Source organism: Pan troglodytes, chromosome 4 (assembly GCF_028858775.2).
Source record: "Pan troglodytes isolate AG18354 chromosome 4, NHGRI_mPanTro3-v2.0_pri, whole genome shotgun sequence".
Taxonomy (NCBI): Eukaryota; Metazoa; Chordata; class Mammalia; order Primates; family Hominidae; genus Pan; species Pan troglodytes.
The window spans coordinates 154,825,765-154,851,934 of NC_072402.2; the positions used below are offsets into that span (position 1 = coordinate 154,825,765).

Here is a 26,170-nt window from a genome sequence, read left to right on the forward strand (position 1 = left end):
CATTTCAAAAGCTGCTTAAAAAGGTGATCCTTCCAGATATTTCACTTCAATGAATCAATCTTTCAAGAATATTCATTACAAGCAGATATGCAGAGATATATTTTAACACAAGATTAAAAAGACCTTATATAAGGCCACTAGAGCTTTTTTTTCATTCCACTCTAATAGCAAGAGTTCATATCAGAACACTTTAGGAATTTATGTCAGGCCCTAGTCACAGACCTGCAAGATCAGATCCTCCCCAATAGCATTTTTTTTCTAATTTGTTGTAGAGACACGGTCTCGCTATGTTGCCTAGGCTAGTCTCAAACTCCTGACCTAAAACCATCCTCCTACCTCAGCCTCTCAAAGTGCTGGGATTACAGGCATGAGCCACTGTGCCTGGCCCCCCAGTGGCATTTTAATCCCTCAACGCCCCTCCCCCCAACACACACACGTTCATATATAAGTAGTGTTGTGGCTCTTATGTGATTCTGTTTTTTACATGCAAAGATTTTCAAAGTAGCCAAAAACTGGTTTTGCACCTCAACCCAACACCTTCCTCAAGGTTCTCAGAGTCAAAGAAAGAGAATTTTCTTTGGAGAGTTGTTCAAGTGCTAAGCAATTTCCACCTTTCTCCCTCACAAGGTGATGCTCCCCACTTCAATTTAAGCTTGAGAGCCTGAACTATGTCCTCTGGAGTCTCTGAGGCCCAAAGGTCTATACCAAACACATTACGTACCAGAAAAAAACAAAAGTTGAGACTAGCCAACCAACTGCCTATCTGATAAAGAAGTGTCTACCTAGGGATAACTTACAGTCCCTGGATCTGTGAAAGCACAGTATGCACATTTCATAGAGAACTGACCTGTAGTCATATATATATACATACATATATATATATATATATATATATTTTAGACAGAGTTTTGCTGTCACCCAGGCTGGAGTGCAGTGGCACGATCTCGGCTCACTGCAACCTCCACCCCTTGGGTTCAAGGAATTCTCGTGCCTCAGCCTCCCGAGTAGCTGGGATTACAGGCGCCTGCCACTACGCCCGGCTAATTTTTGTATTTTTAGTAGAGACGGGGTTTTGCCATGTTGGCCAGGCTGGTATCAAACTCCTGACCTCAAGCAATCCACCCACCTCAGCCTCCCACAGTGCTAGGATTACAGGCATGAGTCACTGCGCCAGGCCCCTTATAATCATTTTAATGTGAATTTTGCTAGCTCTAGGACCAATGAAAGTTTAATTGAGCAAATCCCTATGCTAGAAACCAGGGGCTACGGAAGAAATAAGAAAGTAGACATCTGGGGAAAGGCATTGCCTCTCAATGGTGCTTTTTTGTTTTTGAGATGGAGTTTTGCTCTTGTTGCCTAGGCTGGAGTGCAATGGTGCAATCTCAGCTCACCACAACCTCTGCCTCCCAGATTCAAGTGATTCTCCCTGCCTCAGCCTCCCGAGTAGCTGGGATTACAGGCATGCGCCACCAAGCCCAGCTAATTTTGTATTTTAGTAGAGATGGGATCTCCCCATGTTGGTCAGGCTGGTCTCGAACTCCTGACTTCAGGTGATCCACCAGCCTCAGCCTCCCGAAGTGCTGGGATTACAGGAGTGGGCCACTGCACCCAGCCTCAATGGTTCTTAATCTTGAGCATGTATCATAATCACATAGGCTTCTTAAAATACAGCTTGCTGGGACCTACACCCAGAAGTTTCTGGTTCAAAAGGTCTGGGATGGAGCCAGAGAACCCTCATTTATTTTTTATTTTTCTGAACCTATGGATTATACTAAAACTTTTATTTCTAGTAAGTCCCCAAGTGATACCAATGCTGCTGGTCCAGGACCACACACTTTAAGAACCACGGGCCTACATTAAGAAAACGGCAGGCAGAGATCCTCAGACACAAGGTCAACTCTCCACTAACACCTTGGTGGAAGAGCAGATGGACAGTCGGGGGAAGAAGAGAAGAACGTGCTCATATAAAGTCCAATTAGCTAGGGGCAGAGTGGAGTTACTGAAAGGAAGACTTAGTCCTCACGGTCATTCAAAGAACCAGACTGACAATCTTTGCCATCTTCGGTGGCTTCCAAACTTATCCTGGATACGACCGTCCAACCAGCAGCTGGGAGAAGAGAATGGAGGATCATGCAAGAAATGTTTATGGGGCAAGCCTGGATTCCTATGCCCACATTTCACCGCCTACAACTTAGTCATATGTTCTCACAGAGATGCTGTGAGTAGGGAAATGTCCCTGGCTGGGTTGCCACATCTTGACAACATATCTTCAAAGAGCAAGAATCTTTGGCAGACACCTAGCAGTCTCTGCCATCACACCCCTTTCCCATTATGGACTTAAACAAGTCTGAGCTTAGCTTTAAAGAAAATGTGTAGCTAATGACACAGACATCTTAATTACTAAAATTAATGTCTGTAACTTAAAATGACCAAAGGACTTATTACCTGAGTGACTGAAAAAAAAAAAAAAAACAATTTATGGGACTTCCCTGCAACAGTCCATTCAGGATAGGGAGAAAAGACTGAGCTAGTGGGTTTACAGAAGCAGTCATGAGGAAAAAATGAAGTTTCTATTTTATAACTCTACTGGGCTCCTCTCTATCAACATGTTACGCTACTTTTTGGAGCTTAAGCAAAATTTTTAATGGAATAAGTCTAAAGATTTCATAGTTTTACATTTATAGAGCTTGATATCCATTTATCTATCATTCTTAAAGCAAATGCTAAATCCCCTTTTCAAAGACGAAAACTTTGCTATTATTGAGGTTATCATCAAAGTTTTACTGCAACTCTAAAACATAGGAATGTCCCATACAACAGCAGCTAACACTTTGCTTTTTAAAGTGATTCTTCTTAGTGCAGGGATACTCATTTGTCTATGCTTGTTATACAGCGAAATTACTGCCTATGACATCTCATAATTGAAAAAGTTGGAGTCAAGATTAAAGCTGTTTACATTTTTAGTGAAACTTCTCTTAAGACTGTCCAAAAGAAAATGAACTAATATATGATGCTATTATCAAAAGGAAAAAAAGAAAAAGAAACATCTTTCATGGTCTTTCATTCATCTCATCAATTAGGACACACAAGGCAGCATCTTTCTCTATAATCTGATCTCTCCTATGACCTGAATTTTCTCTTTGATGTTCATTCTGTCCAGTACAATTGTTGCTATCATCAGCATCCATTGGTTCAGTTTTTACTCTCATTCCTGCTTCTGAATGAGGCAAATCATCAGGCAAAGAAGCCAAGCAATTCTGAATCATTTCAATTACTCGTTCCAGGTGCTTTTGAAATCTCTCAGCTGTTTCAAGCCGTTGACGTTTCTGGACCTCCATCATGACTCTCAAGGTCTCTCTTGCTTGGTGGGGTCGGTATTCATTTATAAGATGATGCACGTGTACAAAAAGCAGCTTAAGATCTTCTAGTTTCTCTTCTCGCTTTATACTCCCAGGGCTCCTTATTAAAATATCTAAAAGGTCCAAGAAATTAATAAGGATAGACATATTAAGTTTTCTCAGTTCTTTCTTGTGATCAAACTGCATAGGATGAAGCCGTTCGATGCCCTGACTTTCCAAAGGGCGGATGATAAGATCATCACATTGGAACTGATTGCCAAACATCATGTAACTGTCTTTTATTGGAGGGGGAGGCTTGGGAGCTAAGCCTTCTTGAATATTTTCATCCGTATATTCCTTGATATATTGCATTGGAGGTGGTGGAAGTGCACTCACTTGCTGTGGTTCACCCATTGTGGACTATCAAGAACCTATGGACACAGACCAAAGATTTATTAGAGCCACAAGACAAACCTGTTACATTCCATAACTACAGATGGAATATTTTCTTCCTTTTCTTCCAGCAGTTTGGGGACGAAGACAAGATGATCTCCTTGGTTTCTAAAACTAACATTTATGATAGGGAAAGTCTGCCATCTTTTCTAAGTAGGCATTATATTCTCAACCATTCACATATTTTCCATTCTCTAATAATTTCATCAGCATTAAAAAATATGTAGCATCTTCTCATCTCTAAAGAAAATCTTCTGGACTCCATGCCCCTCACCACTTATGCCCCATTTCTTTACTCTTCCATAACCAAACTACACAGGTTGTCTCCCAATCTCATATCACAATCACTTTTGTTTTATGTTACAGATTTATTTCCAATAGCAAATACTTAATTGTATCTCTCATAAACACTCTGACAAAATTAACATTGCTAAATCCTAAACACATTATTATCCAAAGTTCCTGAATGAAATGATGATTCAGTTCCATACCCTTTTTGTCACAGTATACTATGCAATTTTATATGGACACATTAACTTTTGTTTGTTTTTTGAGATGGAGTCTTGCTCTGATGTCCAGGCTAGAGTGCAGTGGTGCAATCTCGGATCTCAGCTCACTGCAACCTCCGCCTCCTGGGCTCAAGCAATTCTCCTGCCTCAGCCTCCTAAGTAGATGGGATTACAGGCATGCACCACCATGTCTGGCTAATTTTTGTATTTTTAGTAGAGACGGGATTTTGCCATGTTGGCCAGGTTGGTCTCTTTACTCCCCACCTCAGGTGATCCGCCCACCTTGGCCTCCCAAAGTGCTGGGATTACAGGCGTGAGCCACCGCGCCTGGCCTGTATGGACACATTAACTTCTCTACAACTATCACAGAAATGTCAAACCCCAGGTTCAAACCCAGTATCTATGGCCATAATAACCTCTACTTATTCCACCTTAAGCCTAGGTATACCATCCAATGAGAAGATCCTTAAGTGCTCCTTTAGATTGGTGTTATCAGAGTTTCAAGATACAACACACTCTAACATCGGGTGGGGCAAGTATTCTACTAGAAGCAATATTATACTTAGAATTCGTGAGGTACTGAGGGCAGCTATGGCGCAGCCCTGAGTTTCCACTATGCCACAGTGGTGCATAGGATGATGCAGCCTCGCCCTCCTAGGCTCAAGCGATCCTCCCACCTCAACCTCCCAAGCAGCTGGGACTACAGTAGCATGTCACCAAGCCCGCCTAATTTTTGTATATTTTGTAGAGACAGAGTTTTGCCATGTTACTCAGGCTTGTTTCGAACTCCTGAGCTCAAGCAATCCTCCTGCCTTGGCCTTCCAAAGTGCTGGGATTACAGGCGTGAGCCACCACACCCAAACATTTTAAAACTTTTAACATAAATTCAGATTACAGAAAAAGTGCACGAATACACAAAAAACACTTCATATTCTTCACTCAGATTCTCCAAATGTTAACATTTTCCTTCATTTGCTTTATTGGTTTTTCATTCCTTTACCCCTGAATACTTCAGTGTGTTTTCTCGTGACAAGAATGTTTTCTTCTACCCAAAGCACAATTACCAAAATCAAAGAATTAACAGTGATCTGGTACTTCAAAATACATTTTTTTTTTTTCCTGAGACAGTGTCTCGCTCTGTCACCCAGGTTGGAGTGCAGTGGCGCGATCTCGGCTCACTGCAAGCTCGGACTCCCAGGTTCACGCCATTCTCCTGCCTCAGCCGCCTGTGTAGCTGGGACTACAGGCGCCCGCCACGACGCCCGGCTAATGTTTTCTATTTTCAGTAGAGACGAGATTTCATCATGTTAGCCAGGATGGTCTCGATCTCCTGACCTCGTGATCCACCTGCCTCGACCTCCCAAAGTGCTGGGATTACAGGCTCACGTGAGCCACCACACGGTCCCACGAATTAAGTTCTATTATCAATTTCATTTTAGAAGTGAGGATCCGAAGTCTCAATGAGGGGAAGGGTTGCCCCAGATCAAAAGGTTAATAAATGGCACAACAGGAATTCTTATCCCAGGTCCCTTTAGCTCCAAAGGGCAAGCTCTCTTATATCCCTAAGCCGTGAAGCATCTAACTGTACAATAAGGACTTGCGTATCACAAAAATTATATTTCTTTCTCTACTGTCTCTCTAGATGGAACTTTTCAAAGGTGATGGAGGTCTTATTTTTAATAAAACCAGAGCCAAGCATCAGAGCTGGTTCTTAACTCAAGATCCAACATCTAGTGTTTGTTCTACTGGGGGAGAAGGAGCTTCACCAGAAGACGACAGACATTCCAGGGTCCCAGCCCCAGAGATTTGATTCATTCTGTCTACTGTGAATGGGCCCTAGAATGTCGCTTTTAAAACCTCTCCAGATGGACCTGACGATTAGGCTTGGGATCTACCGCCCTCGCCTGCCCCCATATCTCAGCTGTTTCATAACTGCTCCCAGAAGAAGGAAGGGCAGGGAGGGCTACTCTCATGTTACAAAGAGCCGGAGAGGGCAAATGACTCGCCCAAGGCCACACACCTTAGAAAAACAGCGGCGCGGGGACTAGACGCCGGGTCTCCCAACCTCCACTCCGGCTCGGCGTCCCAACACGGAGGAAGCCCCGAGACTGCCGCGCTTGAAGCCCCGAGACTGCCGCGCTTAGAGCCCCCTCCTCCAGGCTGTCCACCCTGAGGCCTCCGCGCTCTCGGAGAGACCGCACTCTCGGAGAGACTCGGGAGAGAAAGACGAGAGACCGCCTTTGGAGGCCGAACTCAGCCATGCCTCCCCAGTTCCCAGCCCAGCACAGAGGAAGCTGCGGGGTCCGGAAGAAAAAAGCGCACACAGGCGGCGACCCCGAACCGTTGCCGCCCACTCACCTCAGCTCTGGCTTTACACTGGTAGCCGCCTTCCCCTCTGCAGCCGAAACCAACTTCCGGTCTCCTCCGGGAAGAAGCCACCGACTCTGTCCTTGATTGGCTGTACTAGCTGTCCTTTAACGAAATTCTAGATCCGCCTCAGACCGATCCCTCGCTGTTGCGCCTACGTATATTTGACTCCTCCCATCCCCCCGTTACTGACTCTCAAAAGTCATAGCTGAGGGTTCCGTTTATTTCTTTTTTAATTAAGGCATAAAATTAAACAAGACACCTTATTGCTTTATTTTTTATAGACCCCTTATTGACCAGAAACAATCTTATGTTTTAATGTTTAACATGCTCTTGTAAGACAACGTGAATTTAGAAATTTATGACACGAAAATAACCTCCAAAAGAAACGCTTGCTATTGCGCCTGCGTATATTCCACCCCCTTCCCAATTACCACTCTTTTACTGACTTAGTCGCTGCTGGTAGTTCCATTCCTTTTGTCCTTTTTTAATTTAACGCATACAATTAAGACGTCTTACATACAAATTCGAAAATATAGACATGCAGGGTTTTTTTGTTGTTTTTTTCTTTGAGACGGAGTCTCTCTCTTTCGCCCAGGCTGGACTGCAGTGGCGCGATTTCGGCTCGCTGCAACCTCAGTCTCCGGGATTCAAGCTATTCTCGTGCCTCAGCCTCCCGAGTAGTTGGGGTTACAGCTATTTTTTTTTCTTTTTTTGTATTTTTGGTAGAGACAGGGTTTCACCGTGTTGGCGAGGCTCATCTCGAGCTCTTGATACCAAGTGATCCGCCCGCCTCGGCCACCGAAAGTGCTGGGATTGTAGGCGTGAACCACCACTTCCGGACTCCCCCATTTTAAATCCCCCGCACGTATCAATTTATTTCCTGAAGAAATCCATCTACGTTGAGCATAACCCAATCCAGCTTTTCTTCTCACCGCTGACCGCAATGTATCCTGCACCAGTGACTTCCAATGGTCGTTCCCAGTCCTCATTTTACTCCATCTGTCAGCAGCATTTGGCACATTTGATTATTGGATTGCCCCAGGACTCAGTTCTCCAACCACTTCTCAGTCAGATATCAGCCGGATGATTACATGCAGGCCCTGGAACACCGTTTCCTCTGCACTTCAGACCCTCATATCCAGTGGTGACAGACATCTTTCCCCAGTAGCACTTTACTCAATTGCAAATGTTCAATCGAAGGAATCACCTTTTTCTCCTTTCTCACATACCCCACCGAAACTGCCGTACCAGCCTTTTGCATTAGATCTATTTAAAAATAAGTAAATAAAGTTCCAAATATGACTGACCACCGTTCCCACTGCTATGGTCCTATGCCATGCCACCATTATCTCTCACCTGGACTTCTTTGATTTTTTGTCCTCCCTTAGTCTATTTACCACACCTTCTTAAAATATAAGACCGGTCTTATCACTCCTCTATTCAAAATCCTCCAAGGCTTTCTATGACTTTTAGAATAAAATCTGACATCCTTCCCCTGGCCTATATCACAGGCCCTACAAAATTGCCAAGTACATCCCGGCCTTGGGGCCAATGCATTTCCCTGGAACTCTTTGCATAGATATTGACACGTCTCATTTCCTTCTTTCTTTCTTTTTTTTTTTTTTTTTTTTTTTTTTGAGACGAAGTCTTGCTCTGTCACCCAGGCTGGAGTGCAGTGGCCCAATCTCGGCTCACTGCAAGCTCCACCTCCCAGGTTCACGCCATTCTCCTGCCTCAGCCTCCCCAGCAGCTGGGACTAGAGGCACATGCCATCACGCCCAGCTAATTTTTTTGTATTTTTAGTAGAGACGGGGTTTCACCGTGTTAGCCAGGATGGTCTGAATCTCCTGACCTCGTGATCCGCCCGCCTCGGCCTCCCAAAGTGCTGGGATTATAGGCGTGAGCCACCGTGCCCGGCTTCATTTCCTCAATTCATTCAGGTTTCTGGTCAAATGTGACTTCAAAGAGTTCTTCTGGGGTTACACTACTCTATACAAAATAGCGCATCCCATCCCAAATCTTTCTCTTGGGAGATGCTCCTGAAACCCTTACTATGTATTATCTTTTTTTCATAGAACCTCTCATCATCTGAAATCATCTTATATAGTATATTTATGTATTTTATTGCCTTTCTTATCCATCAAAAATATCAGGTTTATGAGCATGGGACCTTTGTTTCATTTACTGCTGTTGTGTTTGAACCTACATACAACGGTGCCTGAAATTGGCAAATACTCAATAAGTGTTTATTGAATAAGAAACAAAATGAATACAATCATCACTTTCAAATAAATTCATAGTGTGGCTTTGGTGGTTATACCACAGTCTCTTTAGCCAAATCCTCATTGTGTTAAATTATTTTTCTCCAAATTTGAGCCAGTGTAACTACACAGGATGATGAGCATCCCGGTGCATATATGTTTGTGCATGTGTCCAATTTTGTTCTTTGAAATAAATTTCTAGAAATAGAATTACTGGGCCCAAAGGTGCAGTGTCTTAACAGTTAGTAGCAGAATCAAGGCTAGAATCTTGGACTCTTGACTATCAATCTAGTGTTCTTTCCAATAAACTTCAAATGAGTAATGGATATGAAGTCCATATCATGAGAAGGGCTAGTGACAATATGATGTGTGTTAAACATTTAATTATATGACTATATTGGCAAAATCTCAATGGAAAGCTTATTACTTAAAGATGCCTACTACAGCTTAACAAGGAATATGCTCATTGAATAAATCTGTATATTGTGTGTCTGTTGTGCCGGCACTGGTCTAGAAGGCTAAAAAGACAGACAAAAGCCACTGGGGCCTTTGAAAAAAGTGTTCTTTCTAGAAGGTGTTCTAGAGAGACACAGACAAGAAGTATACAAACAAGTAAAAACTTCGAATAGTGATAAGGGCTATGGGGGAAGTATAATACAGATTAATGTGATAGTGATGTGGGTTGGGGAATAGCTACTTTACACAGGGTGGTCAGGGTAGCCTCTCACTGAAGGTTAACTTTGGAAACAAGATATGAAGGAGTGAATTGTGCAGAGATCTGGGAGACAGCAAATGCAAAGAGTGTGGGGCTGCCATGATCTTTCTGAATTAGAGAGAGGAAGGGAGCCTGTGTGCTCCATAGCTAGTGAGCAAAGAAAGAAAGAGCGGGGGAGATGAAAGGGTAGAAATGGGCAAAGACACACAGTAACCGACTTCTTGCCTCCCTTAGGATCTTGGCACGTTATAAAAAACATCGCTGTCATTTGAACCTAAATGACAAGCAGAAATTTTTAGTTTCCACCCTATTGATTTTTTAAAATTTAGATTTATTGAGGGATACTTTACATAGAATAAAATTAACTCTAGGTGAATAGTTATAAGAGTTTTGATAAATACATACTGGCATAAAGCCACTACCACCCGGATTAACATGTAGAATATTTCATCACCCCGAACAACTTTTTTTTATTTCAATTCCTTCCCTTTATCCCCATCCTCTAGTAACCACTGATCTGATCCCTGTTCATATAGTTTTACCTTTTGCAGAATGTCATATAAATGAAATTAGAAAGTATGTAGTTTTTGGTGTCTGGTTCCTTTCACTTAGCATAATACTTTTGAAGTCCATCAGTGTTGTTCAATGTATAATACTTTGTTCCTTTTTACAGATAAGGAATATTCCATTGTATGAATATACTGTAATTCATGTATCCATTCACCGGTTAATAGACATTTGGGTTATTTCAGTTTGAGGTGATTCTTAACAAAGCTACTATAAACATTCCCATGCAAGTCAATTGTATGGACATATGTTTTCATTTCTTTTGGATAACAACATAGTGACAAAATTGCTGGACATTATAATAATTATATGTTTAACTATATGAGAAACTACCAAGCAGTTTTCTAAAGAGGCTGCTTATTTTTCATTTCTCAGCAATCTATCGGAGGTATAGTTGCCCTCAATCTGCAAATTGGTATTATCCTTTTAATTTTTACTTTTTGCTATTCTAATATCTGTATGATGATTTTAATTTGCATTTCCTTAGTATTGGGTATCTTTCATGTGTTTACTGGCCATGTATATCTTTTCTTTGGTGAACTGTCTGTTCAAAATTTTTGCCCATTTTTTAAACTGGCATGTTTTCTTACTATTGAATTGTAAGGGTGCACACACACAAATACACACAAGATATAAGTCCTTGATAAGATATGTCTTTTACAAATATTTTCTCCTAGTCTGTGGTTAATCATTTCATTTTTTAAGTGTCTTTCAGCAAGCAGAGGTTTTTTATTTTGGTGATGACCAGTTTATCAATTATTTTCTTCTATGGCTCATACTTTTTGTGTCCTTTCCAAGAATCTTTGCCTAACTCAAAGTCACAAAGATTTTTCCTCTGTTTTCTTCTACAAGTTTTCTAATTTTAAGTTTTACGTTTAGGTCTATGATCCTTTTGGGGTTAATTTTTGTATTTGATGCCCAGTAAGGGTCAAAACTCCTTTTATTTGTTTATTTATGCTTATAGAAGTCGAATTGTTACAGCAACTTGTTAATTTTGTTGGCCTTACTACCTCTGTCATTGGTAGGCAGGTTTATAGATAATAATCTCTGAGCGTCTGTTAGTCAGTTACATTGTATCTTTGGCTTGCTGATCAGCCCGGCAGAATCACTGGAAGATAGCAAGTAAAAATTTTTATCTCCAAGCTGGGCATGGTGGCATGCACCTGGGGTCCCAGTTACTCGGGAGGCTGAGGTAGGAGGATTGCTTGAGCTGATATAGCGCCACTGTACTCCAACCTGAGCAACAGAGTGAAACTCTGCCAAAAAAAAAAACGGAAAAAAAAAAAAGGCTGGGCATGGTGGCTCACGCCTGTAATCCCAACACTTTGGGAGGCTGAGGCAGGCACATCACCTGAGGTCAGGAATTCGACACCAGCCTGACCAACATGGAGAAACCCCATCGCTACTAAAAATACAAAATTAGCCAGGCATGGTGGCACACGCCTGTAATCCCAGCTACTCAGGAGACTGAGGCAGGAGAATCACTTGAACCCGGGAGGCAAAGTTTGCAGTGAGCCGAGATTGCACAATTGTCCTCCAGCCTGGGCAACAAGAGTGAAACTCCGTCTCAAAAAAAAAAAAAGAAAAGAAAAGAAAAATTTCATCTCCAGTCCCTGTTTCTTCCTGATTTTTATAAGCTCATATACTGTATATGGTTTTAACGATGCACTTTTTTTTTTTTTTTTTTTTTTTTTTTTGGAGACAAGCTCTTACTGTGTCACCCAGGCTGCAGTGCAATGGTGTGATCTCGGCTCACTGCAGCCTCTGCCTCTCAGGTTCAAGTGATTCTCCTGCCTCAGCCTCCCGAGTAGCTGGGACTATAGATGCACACCACCACGCCCAGCTAATTTTTTTACTTTTATAGAAATGGGGTTTCACCATGCTGTCCAGGCTGGTCTCGAACTCCTCACTTCAGGTGATCCACCTGTAGCAGGACGAGCCGCTGACAAAACTCCTCAGACACCGGATTAAAGAAGGAAGAGGTTATTTATTCAGCCGGGAGCATCGGCAGACTTGCGTTTTAGGAGCCAAGCTCCCCGAAAAAGAAATTCTCGGCCTTTTTAAAGGCTTACAACTTTAAGGGGTCCACGTGAAAGGGTCGTGATACATCAAGCAAGCGTGGGAAATGTGACTGGGGGCTACATGCATCAGCTAACAGAACAAAAAGTTTTACAATGCTTTTTTCATGCAGTGTCTGGAATTTACAGATAACACAAGTAGTTTAGGTCAGGGGTTGATGTTATTGTTACTTTTTTTAACTCCTAGGGCTGGGTGGTGTTGCCAAGGTTGTCTGGCTATTTATCTTACTTTTGTTTTTTTCCAACTTTTTGCTTTTTCTCTCTTTCCTCCTGTCTTGTGAACTAGGCAAGGTGAGGGGAGGAGGGCAGCAGGAGTAGTAGTGGTCTCCTGCCTTATACCCACCTTGGCCTCCCAAAGTGTTGGGATTACAGGCATGAGCCACCGTCCCTGGCCTTAATGATGCACTTTGGTTGAGAGTCATTGCTAATGTATTTTTTTCTGCAGTCTGCAGTATAGTTTCAATTCCTAATCACTATTTTTTTGTTGTTGTTACTTCATGGCTGCTAATGACCTTATCACTAAAACGTCAACAATCCAGATCTGTGTGCAGCACATGGGTGGGGAGAGTGCTTGTGGTTTGCTTTGCCTACAGCATTTTTTCTTACCAGCAGGGGGAGCAGCAACCTTGGCATTTGGAAATATTCCCCAGCTTAAACTTTTCTATGGGAAAGATTTGTGTCTCACATATTGGGTCCTCCTGAGTTATCACTTGCAGGCTGAAGAACCTAAAATGAATTTGTAATCCTACAAAAAGGCAGGTAAGCCCTTTTGAATTTGTTGTAGCTGTTACTATTAAAATCTACATTTACCTTATGTGGAATTTCACCAGAGGAAAAAAATAGCCATGCCATCATCATACCTGTTCTTTGAATTATCACAAAATATACCCATTACGGCCGGGCACGGTGGCTCACGCTTGTAATCCCAGCAGTTTGGGAGGCTGAGGTAAGTGGATCACCTAAGATCAGGAGTTGGAGACCAGCCTGGCCAACATGGCGAAACCCTGTCTCTACTAAAAGTACAAAAATTAGCCAGGCGTGGCTGTGTGTGCCTGTAATCCCAGCTACTTGGGAGCCCGAGGCAGGAGAATCGCTTGAACCCAGGAGGCAGAAGTTGCAGTGAGCTGAGATTGCAGCATTGCACTCCAGCCTGGGCAACAGAGCAAGACTCCGTCTCAACAACAACAAAAAATAACTGTTTTATTGATTTATTGATTGATTGATTTTCTATACACTCCCTAAAGGATCTGGGCTCTGTCCGATCCATTTAAGTTCCCTCTTTAAGATCCATCTCAAAGATGGTCTTCTCCAAAAGGTTTCTCTCAGTTCACCCAAATAAAAATTACCTCTCACCAACTCAAAGCCTCTTTCCTTTACTTCTTACAGCACTCCTCTAGCTGAAGTTGTAATTATGCGCCTGTTTTATTTCTATGGCTGTAGCTAAGTTCCTGACTTATCTGGGCATCCCCTTAACAATCCCTGGAATTACCTCACACATGGCCAATGTTGAATATATTTTTGTTCAAAGACAGATTTGAGCAAAAGCAAAAGAAAAGAAAAAAATCTCCTGAATGGTGTGTGTACAAATGTGAACTACCTGCTTTCAGTGTAGCTTCATATCAGGATCAAGACTAAGTGGAGGTGTGTAAGGAACACGCCTCATGCACAAAATTAAGGAGGAGCAAACTCAGTAATCAAGATAAATAATATCGGCTGGGCGCGGTGGCTTACGCCTGTAATCCCAGCCCTTTGGGAGGCTCACGCAGGAGAATTGCTTGAACCTGGGAAGCGGGGGTTGCGGTGAACTGAGATCACACCATTGCACTCCAGCCTGGGCAACAAGAGCAAAACTCCGTCTCAAAAAAAAAAAAGATAAATAATATCTTAACACAATATTTTAAATAAAAAAATTAAGGGAAAAACTCATGATCTACAAAATATTACAATTTCTTTTCAGCTCTCGCAACCTCCACCTCCTTGGTTCAAGTGATTCTCCTGCTTCAGCCTCTCGAGTAGCTGGAATTACAGGCATGCGCCACTATTCCCAGCTAATTTTGTATTTTTAGTAGAGACGGGGTTTCTCCATGTTGGTCAGGCTGGTCTCGAACTCCCAACCTCAGGTGATCCGCCTGCCTCGGCCTCCCAAAGTGCTGGGATTACAAGTATGAGCCACCACGCCCAGCCAAAATATTACAATTTAAATAAAGACAGGATTAGTAGTTCACATACCACCATTTAGAGAAGAGAGGTTTTTCATGCAACTGTAAAAGGCCAGAATTATTTTCCCGAGGGTATGGGTGGTAGTGCCCTCTTAGACAGGATTTGAAAGTTTAATGATGCATTTATTCACCCCCTATATATATTATATATCATATATATTTTAATATAGATTTGTAATGTATATTAAAATATACATTACAAAAATACAATATATATTTATATATTATATAAATTATATATTATGTATTATATTTTTATATATTATATATAATGTATTTTATATAATTATATATTATGTATTTTTATATATTATATATCTTTGGCGAATGGATGTATTTATTAGGAAATAAATATTTTGAGAAAGGGTCTCACTCTGTCGCCCAGGCTGGAGTGCAGTGGCAGGATCTCAGCTCACTGCAACCTCTGCCTCCCAGGCTCAAGTGATTCTCCTACCTCAGCCTCCCGAGTAGCTGTGACTACTGGCATGTGCCAACACGCCCAGCTAATTTGGATATTTCTTGTAGAGACAGGCTTTTGCCATGTTCCCCAGGGTGGCATTCACCCAATATTTATTGCTCACTTACTACATGCCAGCTACTTTCCTAGGTGCTGCAGACACAGTGGCCCAACCCATGGCAAGTCCAGGTGCTACTTCCCTACAGTTATCTGGGAAAGTCTTTACCCACTTGATTCCACCCTGCTTCAGGTCCAAGATGAACTTCTCTTAGAACTTGGGCTTCTGACAGAGACAGATTTTATGAATTCTGACCCCTGGGGGTTTCTTTACCCCATTCAGTCTCCAGTCTATGTATTGCACAGAATTTGACTATCTTCCTTCTAGTCTCCTTTCCTTTGTCTCCTTATCATCTTCCACCACCTCTGACACCTGAGTCCCGGTTTGTCTTCCAACATGTGTTAACCTGAGAATCCCCCCAAATCAATCAGGGTAAAGCAGAATGGAAAAGAGTCTGGCCTGAGATTCCATAGACCTGATTTCAACCAGTCAGATGGGTAACCTCAAGCAAGACACATTATTCTCAGTAAAGTGAGAATCTCAGGTCAAACCAGTGGCCTCCAAGTCACGGAAATGCATTCCAGGTGTCCCCTGAGGCAAAGGGGAGCCAAGCTGGTGGGGCTTCAGGCTGCCCACTCTACCCCTACTTTCAGCCAGAGGACCCTCACCTTCATCTCTTTTGTTTACTAAGTTCCATTTATGATTTTATATTTTTAATTTTTTTAAAAGAACAATATGTGCAAAAGTTTGACAAACACTGAATCATATAATCTCCAAATTTCTTTGAGATTTGATATTGATTAGTACTGTTATTATCTCCCTATGTATTTATTGTTGATTACGTACAAATTAGAAAAAGCAATCTCACAGATTTCAAAGCGCGTTTGAAGAGTCATGTCTGATGAGGGAACAAAACTTTTCTTCCAAGGGGTTAAAAAGATGCCCTGTAATTCCATAACCAGTCTACCTTTTTCCCTTTTCCTATAATTAAAAACTTTTTTTTTTTTTTTTTTTTTGAAATGGAGTCTCGCTCTGTCACCCAGGCTGGAGAGCAACAGCACGATCTCAGCTTCTGGATTCAAGCAATTCTTCTGCCTCAGCTTCCCAAGTAGCTGGGATTACAGGTGCCTGCCACCACACCCAACTAATTTTTGTATTTTTAGTAGAGATGGGATTTCACCATGTTGGCCAGGCTGGTCTCGAACTCCTGACCTCACGTGATCCTCCCACCTTGGCCTCCCACAGTACTGGGATTATATGCATAAGCCACCGTGCCCAGCCAATAAAAACATACTTATAATGGAGACGGGGTTTTATCACGTTGCCCAGGCTAGCCTTGAACTCCTGGACTCAAGGGATCTGCCCGCCTCAGCCTTCCAAAGTGCTGGGATTACAGGCGTGAGCCACCGTGCCCAGCCAACCACTCTACTTTACTTTTTAAATAGACTATTCTTTAGAGCAGTTTTAGGTTAACAGCAAAGCTGAGTGGAAAGTATAAAGAGTTCCTATATACCCGCTCCCCCCACACACTCACAGCCTCCACTATCATCGACATCCTGCACCAGAGTGGTGCATTTGATTTTGATGAGCCGACATTGACACATCATTAGTACCTGAAGTCCATAGTTCACAATGGTCTTCACTCTTGGTGTTGTACACTGTGGGTCTGACGATATATAATGACACATATTCACCATTATGGTACCATAGACAAAGTTTCACTGCCATAAAAATCCCTTGTGCTCTGGCATGTCCTCCCTCTCACCAAACCCCTAGATATCATTATCTTTTGTTTGTTTGGGAGTTTTTTGTTTGTTTTGTTTTATTTCATGTTTTAGATTCATAGTCTCACTCTGTTGCCCAGGCAGTGGCACAATCATAGTTCACTGTAGCCTCAAACTCCTGGGCTCAAGCATTCTCCCACCTCCTTCTCCTGGGTAACTGAGACTACAGGTGTGCACCGTCATTCGTGGGTAACTTTAAAATATTTATTATTATTTTTTGAGACAGGGTCTTACTATTTCACCCAGGCTGAAGTGCGGTGGTGTGATCATGCCTCACTGCAGCCCCAACATCTCAGGCTCTGATGATCCTCCCACCTCAGCTTCCTGAGTAGCTGGAAGTCAGGAGTTTGAGACCCACCTGGCCAATATGGTGAAACCCCCTGTCTCTACTAAAATTTAAAAAATTAGCTGTGCATGGCGGCACATGCCTGTAATCCCAGCTACTCGGGAGGCTGAGGCAGGAGAATCACTTGAACCCAAGAGGCAGAGGTTGCAGTGAGCTGAGATCACGCCACTACACTCCAGCCTGGGGAACACATTGAGACTCTGTCTCAAAAACAAACAAACAAACAAAAAAAACTACCAGACTGTTTTCCTCATTGGCTTTCTTTACATGCCCACTAGAAATGTGTGGGTGGTATAGTTTCTCTGGTTTTACATCATAATTTGGTGTTGTTCCTTATTTATTATTTTTGTTTTAATCATTCTAATATGTGTATAGTATTATCTATATGTGTATAGTATTAAACCATTGTGGTTTTAATGTGCATTTCCCTAATGACTAATGATGCTGAATATTTTCTCATGGGCTTATGTACTATCTGTATATCCTCTGATAAAAATTTATCTTGATATCTTTTCCCCATTTTCTAATTGGACTGTTTGTTTTTTTGAATGTTGAATTTTGAGAGTTCCTTATATATTCTACATACTAGTCCTTTGTGGAATATGTAGTTTGCAAATATTTGCTCCAGTTTTTAGCTTGTTTTTATTCTTTTCCCCGGGTCATTCATAGAGTGAAAGTTTTTAATTTTGAAGGAGTCTAGTTTATCAATATTTCCCTTTACTAGTTATACTTTTGGTGTTGAGTTTAATAACTCTTTTCCTAGTCCTAGTTCCCAAAGATTATCCACCATGTTTCTTTCCTAAAAGTTTCATAGTTTTCTGTTTTTTAAAGTAAGTCAGTGATCTATTTTGAGTTCATTTTTTAAATAAGGTGTGAGCCTAGGCCAGGTGCAGTGGCTGACGCCTGCAATCCCAGCACTTTGGGAGGCTGAGACGGGCAGATCACCTGAGGTCAGGAGTTCGAGACCAGCCTGGCCCACACGGCAAAACCCCATCTCTACTAAAAATACAAAAATTGGCCAGGTGTGGTGGCGCATACTTGTAGTCTCAGCTACTCAGAAGGCTTAGGTGGGAGGATTGCTTGAGCCTGAGAGATTGACGTTTATGTGAGCCAAGATTGTGCCACTGCACTCCAGCCTGGGCGACAGAGCAAGACCCTGTCTCAAACAAAAACAAACAAACAGAAAAGAAATAAAAAGAAAAAAAACCTCTTTGTCTTTTCTAGAAAGTGTATGCATACAGTGCTAGTTCCTTTATTTACCTGTATCCCGCATGTTTTGATATGATTTCTATTTCTATTTTATTTCTGGAGTCTCACTCTGTTGCCCAGCCTGGAGTACAGAGGCATAATCATAGCTCATTGCTACTTTGAACTCCTAGGCTCAAGCAAACCTCTTGTCTCAACCTCCCAAAGTGCTGGAATTATAGACATGAGCCACCGTGCCCTGCCAATTCAATGTAATTTTTATTTCCCTTTAGACTACCTTTTTGACCCTCTTTGACCTCTTAGATTCTAACAACACATTTCTAAGTGTTTGGAGATTTTCCTGTTACCTTTCTGTTATTGATTTCTAGTTTGATTCCACTGTGGTCAGAAAACACATTATATTATTTCAATTCTTTTAAAGTTGTTGAAGTTTCTTTTATGGCCCAGGATGTTGTCCTGATCTTGGTATACGTTCTGTGGTATCTTGATGAGAATGTGTATTCTGCTGTTGTTGAATGGAGTGTTCTATTAATTTTGATTAAATCTTGTCAGTTGATAGTGTTTTTGATGTCTTCTGTATACTTACCAATTCTCTGTTTAATTGTTCTTTAAATTTTTGAGAGAGGGGTGTGGAGGTCTCAAACTACAAATTTGGTTTTGTTTATTACTTTCGGTTCTACCGAAAATATACATATTTTGCAGCTCTTATAATTGGTTGAAATACTTTTAGAATTGCTATGTCTTCTTCTTCCCTTTAATATCCTTTTTATCATTATGCCACTCCGTGGTAATTTTCTCTGCTCTGCAGTCTATCTTATATTAATATAGCTATTTCTGGTTCACTTTGATTAATGTTTTTGTAATGTATCTTTCTTCATTGTTTTACTTTCAAAATGCCTATATCGTTATATTTGTAGGGAGCTTTTGTTGACAGCATGTAGTTAGGTCATGTTATTTTGTTCATTCTGCCAATGTCTTTTAATTGGTGTATTTAGACCATTTACATTTAATGTGATTATTAATATGTCAGGGCTTATGTATGCCATTTTATTTTTTGCTTTATGTTCTCTGTGTTTTTGTTTCTATTTTATTTTCTTGCCTTCCTGTGGTTTACTTGAGCAGTTTTTAAAATTCTTTTCTGGTTTATCTATAGTGTTTTTGAGTATATCTTCTTTTTAGCTTTTTTAGTGATTGCTGTAGGTATTCTATTATGTATACATAACGTTTTTACAATCTATCGTGTCATTTTACTAGGTTGAGTGAAATATGGAAACCTTACCTCCCTTTCTATCCCTTTACTCTCCCACATTTATAATATAATGGCCTTAGATATTTCCTCTACAAAATTTTAATCCCATCAGACAGCTTAAACTGTCAAACATAACTTAGAAAATGCAAGAGAAGAAAAATCTACTGTGTTTTCCCATGTTTTTGCTTACCATGTTCTTTCCTCTTTATCTTCCACAATCTCTCCCTACTTTTTATAAATCATTTCCTCACTGTTTACAGAACTTCCTTTAGCCATTCTTGTAGGATAGGCGTACTGATGACAAATTTTGTTTTCCTTCAACTGATGATGTCTTGATTTTCCCATTATTCTTGAAGTATTAATTTGCTGGGATGGGATTCTGGGTTTTCAACTCTTTTCTTTCAGCACATGAAAAACAATGTGTCACTTAACTTCTGTTTTCCATGGTTTCTGATAAGAAATCCACTGTCATTTGAGTTGTTTTCCCCTGTAGATATTACACCATTTTTCTGTAGCTACTTTAAAAAAATATTTTTTTTTTTTTTTTTTTGCTACAAGGTGTTGCTCTGTTTCACAGGCTGGTGTGCAGTGGTACAATCACAGTTCACTGCACCCTCAGCCTCCCAGGCTCAAGCAGTCCTCCCAACTCAGCCTCCTGCGTAGCTGGGACTACAAGTGTGAACCACCATGTCTAGCTAATTTAAAAAAAAAAAATTTAGAAACGGGTTCTCCCTATGTTGCCCAGCCTGTTCTCAAACTCCTGGGCTCAAGTGATCTTCCCACCTTGGCAACATTTTTTGTTTGTTTGTTTTCAGAATTTAATTGTGCTTTGTCTTAGCATGGATTTCTCTGAGTTCACCCTATTTGGTGTTATTTCAGCTTCTTCAATCTGTAGATTTATGTCTTTTGCCAAATTTGATGGCTTTCAATCATTATTTCTTCAGCCTTACCCCTTCTTCTCTCTTTCTAGGACTCCAGTGACACAATGTTAGATCTTTTGTTATAGTCCCACAAGGCCTTGAGGCTTTATTTTTCTTCTAATCACTATTTTCTATGTTGTTTAGATTGGGTAGTTTCTATTATCCTCTTTCAGTTCACTGATTTTTTTCTCTTCTCCTCCATTCTGCAGTTCAGCCCAACCACTGAGCTTTTTTCTTCAGCTATTATAGTTTTAGTTCTAAAATTTTCATTTGGTTCTTCTTTTTCATCTTCTTTTTCTTTGCTGAAGTTTTTTTATTCTTTGCTGAGGATTTCTATTTCTTTCATTTGTTCCAAGCACATTCCTAACTCCCTTTTCATGGACGCCTTAAAATTTTTATGATATTAACTTAACATCTCTGTCTTTTTGATGTTGTCACCTATAGGTTGTCTCTTTTCATTCCATTTTGAATTTTCCTATTTCTTGGTATGACTAGTGATTTTTGGTTTAAGTCTGGACATTTATTCATTGGGAGACTCTGAATCTTATTTAAATTTACTTTTAACAGGCTTCTTCTGACTCTATTCCAGCAGGAGATGGGGAGGGGGGCGCCACCTTGTTACTTGTATAGCAGTTCAGGTTCCCTACTTGGCCCCCAGGGTGGACTTACCATGACTACTGGGCAATGGTGGGAGTTCCAACTCCCCATATGGACACCACTAGCACAGGGAAGAGGAGGGAAGGGCTTCATTACCAGCTATCAGGAGTGAAAGTCAAAGTCCAAGCTCCTTCCTTGGCATTCTCTGATACCACACACTTGGGGTATAGGAGGCCTCGTTATAGCCTCATGAGGATGTTAATCTCAACTCCAGCTCAACCTTTGCTGTCATGAGCAAGGGTGGGGCCACAGGGTTTTTGGTTTTTTTTTTTTCTTTTCTGTGATGTTTGGCTGAAGTCGACTTGTAATTGTGTAAAAGTTTTCTGCTTTTCTTGGCTGCCCCTGTCCTGGTCCTTTATTTATTTATTTATTTATTTTTTCCTGATCATATTTTTTGTTGGGATTTTTTTGGTGTAGGTGGTTCCAGCTTCTTCACCTCCAGGTTGTGGAATATATGAGGCAAAAATTAACCAAACAAACAAAAAACCCAGGGAAATAACCAGCATGTTGTTCCTCAGTTCCTGAAGTTCCTAGCTTTCTTTCCACCTTTCAAGTCTTCTGCTGTTTGTTTTATATGTAATGTCCAAAATCTTTAGTTGTACTGATCAGGAGGAACAGAGAAAAACACGTCTACTCCAACTTTCTGGAAGCAGTAAGAAGTGAATTGTCGAAGCAATCAATTAAATATTTGTTTCCTTTTTTATCTCTACATGTTTTGAATTTTCTAAAATAGACCAATTAATTTGGGAGTAAGCAAATATACCTAGTTTTAAAATTATTTAAATTCAAAATTGTATATGCTACATTATATCCTTCCTGGTTATATCATCAACACTTTTCATAAGGTTAGTGAAGTCTCAAGGAGGTGACCCCAGCGCATTACACTGACATAGTGTTGTAAGTTGTGTTCTCTGTGAAGCAGATTTTGAGACAGAGTTTTGTGGGAAGGATGTTTGTTAAGGAGTGCCCTTAGGACCAGCACCTGTGGAAGGGAAAAGGGTGGAAGTAGGAGTACACAGGGAAGGAAGGTGAATTTTGATGCAGGCTCCTCAGGAAGCTCTGGAACTAGAATAGCCCTTCAGACTTGGTCTGTATTGGGCTGACAGCCAGACTTTCATACTCTGCATCGCTCAGTTCTTGATGTGGGCTCTGGAAAGAGCATCACATTGGGTGAAAGAAATCTCTGCAACTGGCACAATTTCCAAACTCACTGCCGGCTGAAACTTGTCTGCGGGCAGCATTCTCAGCAACTGAGGACACAAGTCCTTCATTGAAGGAGGGTCTGGATAGTGCATCACCACATATACCCCACATGGATATTTCCTTTTTTTTTTTTTTTCTTTGAGACAGAGTACCGCTCTGTCACCCAGGCTGGAGTGCAATGGCCGATCTTGGTCACTGCAACCTCCACCTCCCAGGTTCAAGAGATTCTACTGCCTCAGCCTCCTGAGTAGCTGGGATTACAGGCATGCACCACCTGCCTGGCTAATTTTTGTATTTTTAGTAGAGACAGTGTTTCACCATGTTGGCCAGGCTGGTCTCGAACTCCTTACCTCAGGTGATCCACCAGCCTCAGCCTCCGAAAGTGCTGGGATTACAGCCATGAGCCACAGCACCCAGCCATCACATGGATATTTCTAATGGGAACGTGTCTTTCAAAACATCTCCTCTAATCTCATTTTATAGATCCTGCAGCAAAAGACAGGAATTACATAAGGACACATATTAACAACTACCTTCCCAAATATTTTTTCTCACAGCAACTACAGTGACCTTTACAAAATACAAATCTGATCAAGTCACTCCTCAACTTAAAATGTTTCAGTGGCTTCTCATTACTAAGGACAGAAGTCAAAGTAGCATATGCGAACCTCAAAGCCTTGCACAGTCTGTCCCCTGCTGCTCCCTCTAGCATCTCGCCTTCCGTTCTTGCCCTGCCAGCCATGATGGCATTTGACATTTTGAGGCACCTTGCTTCTTCTCACTATAGACCAGTTTCCTGTGCTTCAAAGACTCCACCCTAACATGACAACTGCATGAGTGATCTTATACTGCTTTTGGCAAAATATCGCTTTGTCATCTTTGTTCTTATGTGTGTAATGCCAGACTTTAAGTTTGGAACATTGGTTAGTAATCGACCATCCACTGTCTCATTGCACTTGCAGCAGCAGAATTGTTACCATGGTGACAAATATTGCTGTTAAAAATATTGGCTTTTATCTGATAGGGGTATTGACTTGATGCCCCAATTGATAACTCCCTCTGAGGAAGAGGCCTGTTGCTTTGAAATACATAGGTATTTATGCATCTATCTCTTGATGAAGTATCAAGATAGAAAAGGAAATGCAGAGAAAGTGCATGGCACAGCACGCTGTGGTGGGCAAGTCCCCATCTCTACTTTACTTAAATTGCATTTGGGTGGATAAACTATATTCATGCTGAAGAAGCCCTCAGACAGGGGAGGGTGTAAAAAACAAGACTAGAAGAAAGACAAAAGATAAAGCCATAGTCTACACAATTATGAGATTAAACCATTTGTAGCTAGGATAATTCAGACCCTGGCATAGCTGTAAATCTGGAACTCCAGACCAAAGGCTTTGAAAGGAGTTTCCTTTTATCTCTCTCCTCTACCCCACCTGCCAACCTTTCACACTCCCGGGTGGCTTTCCCAAAGGCCCTCTCAGACTTTAGAGCATGTGCCTCTCTCTCTTTCTCTCTCCTTCTACCTGTACCCACTGTTTCAAGAGTCAACTCCCAGAACATCTTAATCTCAGCCTCTATGGTATTTATCAAAAATCACAAGATGAGATTTTCCAGCCACCCACTAGAGCAACAGAGAAGGGATTCCCCTGATACTGACAAGCCACCGCTCCTCCCAGAATACATCGTTTCTCACCTCCTCCATCTTGGCTACACATATTTGGTGTTCAGAAAAGGTCCCTAAGTTTTGCCGGAAACCCAACTTCTGTCCTCCAAGGTACTGCTGCTGCAGAGAATGAGCAAAGACTTGCAAGGCTGGGCAGGTGCTCCCCTCCTGGACTTACATGGCTCTCAGAATCATTTTTCTCAAATCCAAATTTTATTATTTGGTGTTAATAATTTAATGTTTTCCATGGACTCATTTTACAGGTTTTTTAAAAATGGAAAGACAATTTTTTTTTACAGTAAAGGTTTTTAAAATTTATAATCCCATTTCTAATGTAGTGTGATTTTTTTATTCTGGGAATTAACTTGCACACGAACACATAATTTACATCATGTTAGTACACAGCATTTTGGACTATTTTACTTCTTAATATATTTAAACATTTTTCCGTGTTTCTGTATTCTGAATACTTTTTATGTCACTTAGAATTTTTATTTCGTGCTTATTGAAAGATATCTTTCAGATTTAGATATTCTGTCATAAATCTCTCGTGTGTATGTGTAAAAAGGAAAACATTGGTGAAATAAATTGATTAGGGCATTTCTAAGGCAGTGATAGTGACATGCAATTGACACCTTGCTGACAGAGATTTAAAAACAATCCTGATTTCAGAGATATTAAAATAAAGATAAAATAACAACACCCCATGAATACAACCTCTTCTTTAAGAAATAGAATAATCACTATTCTGTTGAAACTCCTTGTGTGTGCCCCTCAGATCAGACATCTCTCCCTTTATCCTGTAGATAGTCACTATCCTTAATTTTGTGATTATTATTTCCTTGTTTTTCTCTATACTTTTAGCAAATATATATCCCATTGTTGAATCTTATTTTTGAGCTGTTCTACAAATTGCACTATATCATATATATTTTTGTGACTTGCTTTTAGTATCCCGCATTATGTAAGATTTATCCATGCCAGCCATGCATGGTGGCTCACGCCTGTGATCCCAGCACTTTGGGAGGCCGAGGAGGATGGATTGCTTGAGGTCAAGAATTCGAGACCAGCCTGGCCAACATGGCAAAACCTTGTCTCTAGTAAAAATACAAAAATTTAGCTGGGCATGGTGGTGCATGCCTGTAATCCCAGCTACTCCAGAGGTTGAGGCATGAGAATTACTGGAGCCTGGGCAGCCAAGGTTGCAGTGAGCCAAGATTACCCCACTGCACTCCAGCCTGGGCAACAAACTGAGACTCTGTCTCAAAAAAATAAAAAATAAAGATTTATCCATGCTAACATGTATAGCTGCTATTCATTTTCACTATTGTAGATTATGCACTGTAGTCCATTCCACAATTTATTAACTCTCCTGTTTGATGAACATTTGGGCAATTTCCAGGGTTTTGCTATTACAACTTGTTTTACTGTAAACATTCTCCTAGTTGTCTACTGGTAAGCATATGTGAGAATTTCTCCACTGTCTACACCTTGGAGGAAGACTTGTTAAGATTAGATCAAGAGTCAGCACACATTTTCTTAAAGGCCCAGATAATATTTTAGATTCTGTGGGCCATATGGTCTCCATTGCAACTACTCAGAGCTGTCATTTTTAGCATGACAGCAGCCATAGACAATATGCAAAGGAAAGTCTGTGGCTATATTCCAATAAAACTTTATTTACAAATCCAGGCAGCTGGTAAGATTTGGACCTCAGAACATGGTTTGCCAATTCCTGATCTAGAAGAATAGATTTCCTACTCTAATTGCCTACAAATACTGCTGTATTGCTCCTTCCTACCCTGAATATCCCCTGAGGGGATGTGAATCCTGTCTCTGCGTAGGCTAAGAACTGGACTGAATGTCCATGTTCAGGGGCATTCAGGGAAAGGAGGAGAATGGGTGAGGGGACATGGTGGTGGCCATGCATCCCAGCTCTTAGTCTGTGGCTTTGACAGTCTCGGGGAAGCAAAAGGGATTGAGGCAAAGCCGAACACTCACATTGGCTCTGCTGGCCGTGGGCGGGTGGTGGAGCTCTACTTGCCTGGAGGCTGGGGTCTCCAGCTGTAGCATAGCCACCATCACAGAAGCCACTGTGAGGTCACCACCAGGCTATG

General features: G+C 41.2%; 1 protein-coding gene across 5 annotated transcripts; it reads right to left on the reverse strand.

The window, feature by feature from the left end:
- Nucleotides 1-1,175: 1,175 nt before the first annotated feature.
- MED7 (mediator complex subunit 7) lies at nt 1,176-26,126 on the reverse strand. 5 transcript variants are annotated; one of them, XM_063811614.1, is made up of 4 exons: nt 26,055-26,099; nt 24,084-24,170; nt 22,741-22,876; nt 2,619-3,769 (listed from the first exon to the last, which is right to left on the reverse strand). In XM_063811614.1, exon 4 carries the CDS (start codon nt 3,750-3,752, stop codon nt 3,051-3,053), a length of 702 nt encoding a protein of 233 aa, XP_063667684.1. In that variant the 5' UTR covers nt 3,753-3,769; nt 22,741-22,876; nt 24,084-24,170; nt 26,055-26,099; the 3' UTR covers nt 2,619-3,050. The 5 variants fall into 5 exon arrangements, with proteins under 5 accessions (XP_003310988.1, XP_063667684.1, XP_016809603.1 ...); XM_016954114.3 differs by lacking the exon at nt 24,084-24,170 and having other exon boundaries at nt 26,055-26,126; XM_003310940.7 differs by lacking the exons at nt 22,741-22,876; nt 24,084-24,170; nt 26,055-26,099 and adding an exon at nt 6,659-7,736 and having other exon boundaries at nt 1,176-3,769.
- Between the last annotated feature and the right edge of the window lie 44 nt (nt 26,127-26,170).

Excerpts from the sequence above, each read along its gene's own strand:
- MED7 (XM_003310940.7), bottom strand. The coding sequence starts at position 3,752 with ATGGGTGAACCACAGCAAGTGAGTGCACTTCCACCACCTCCAATGCAA.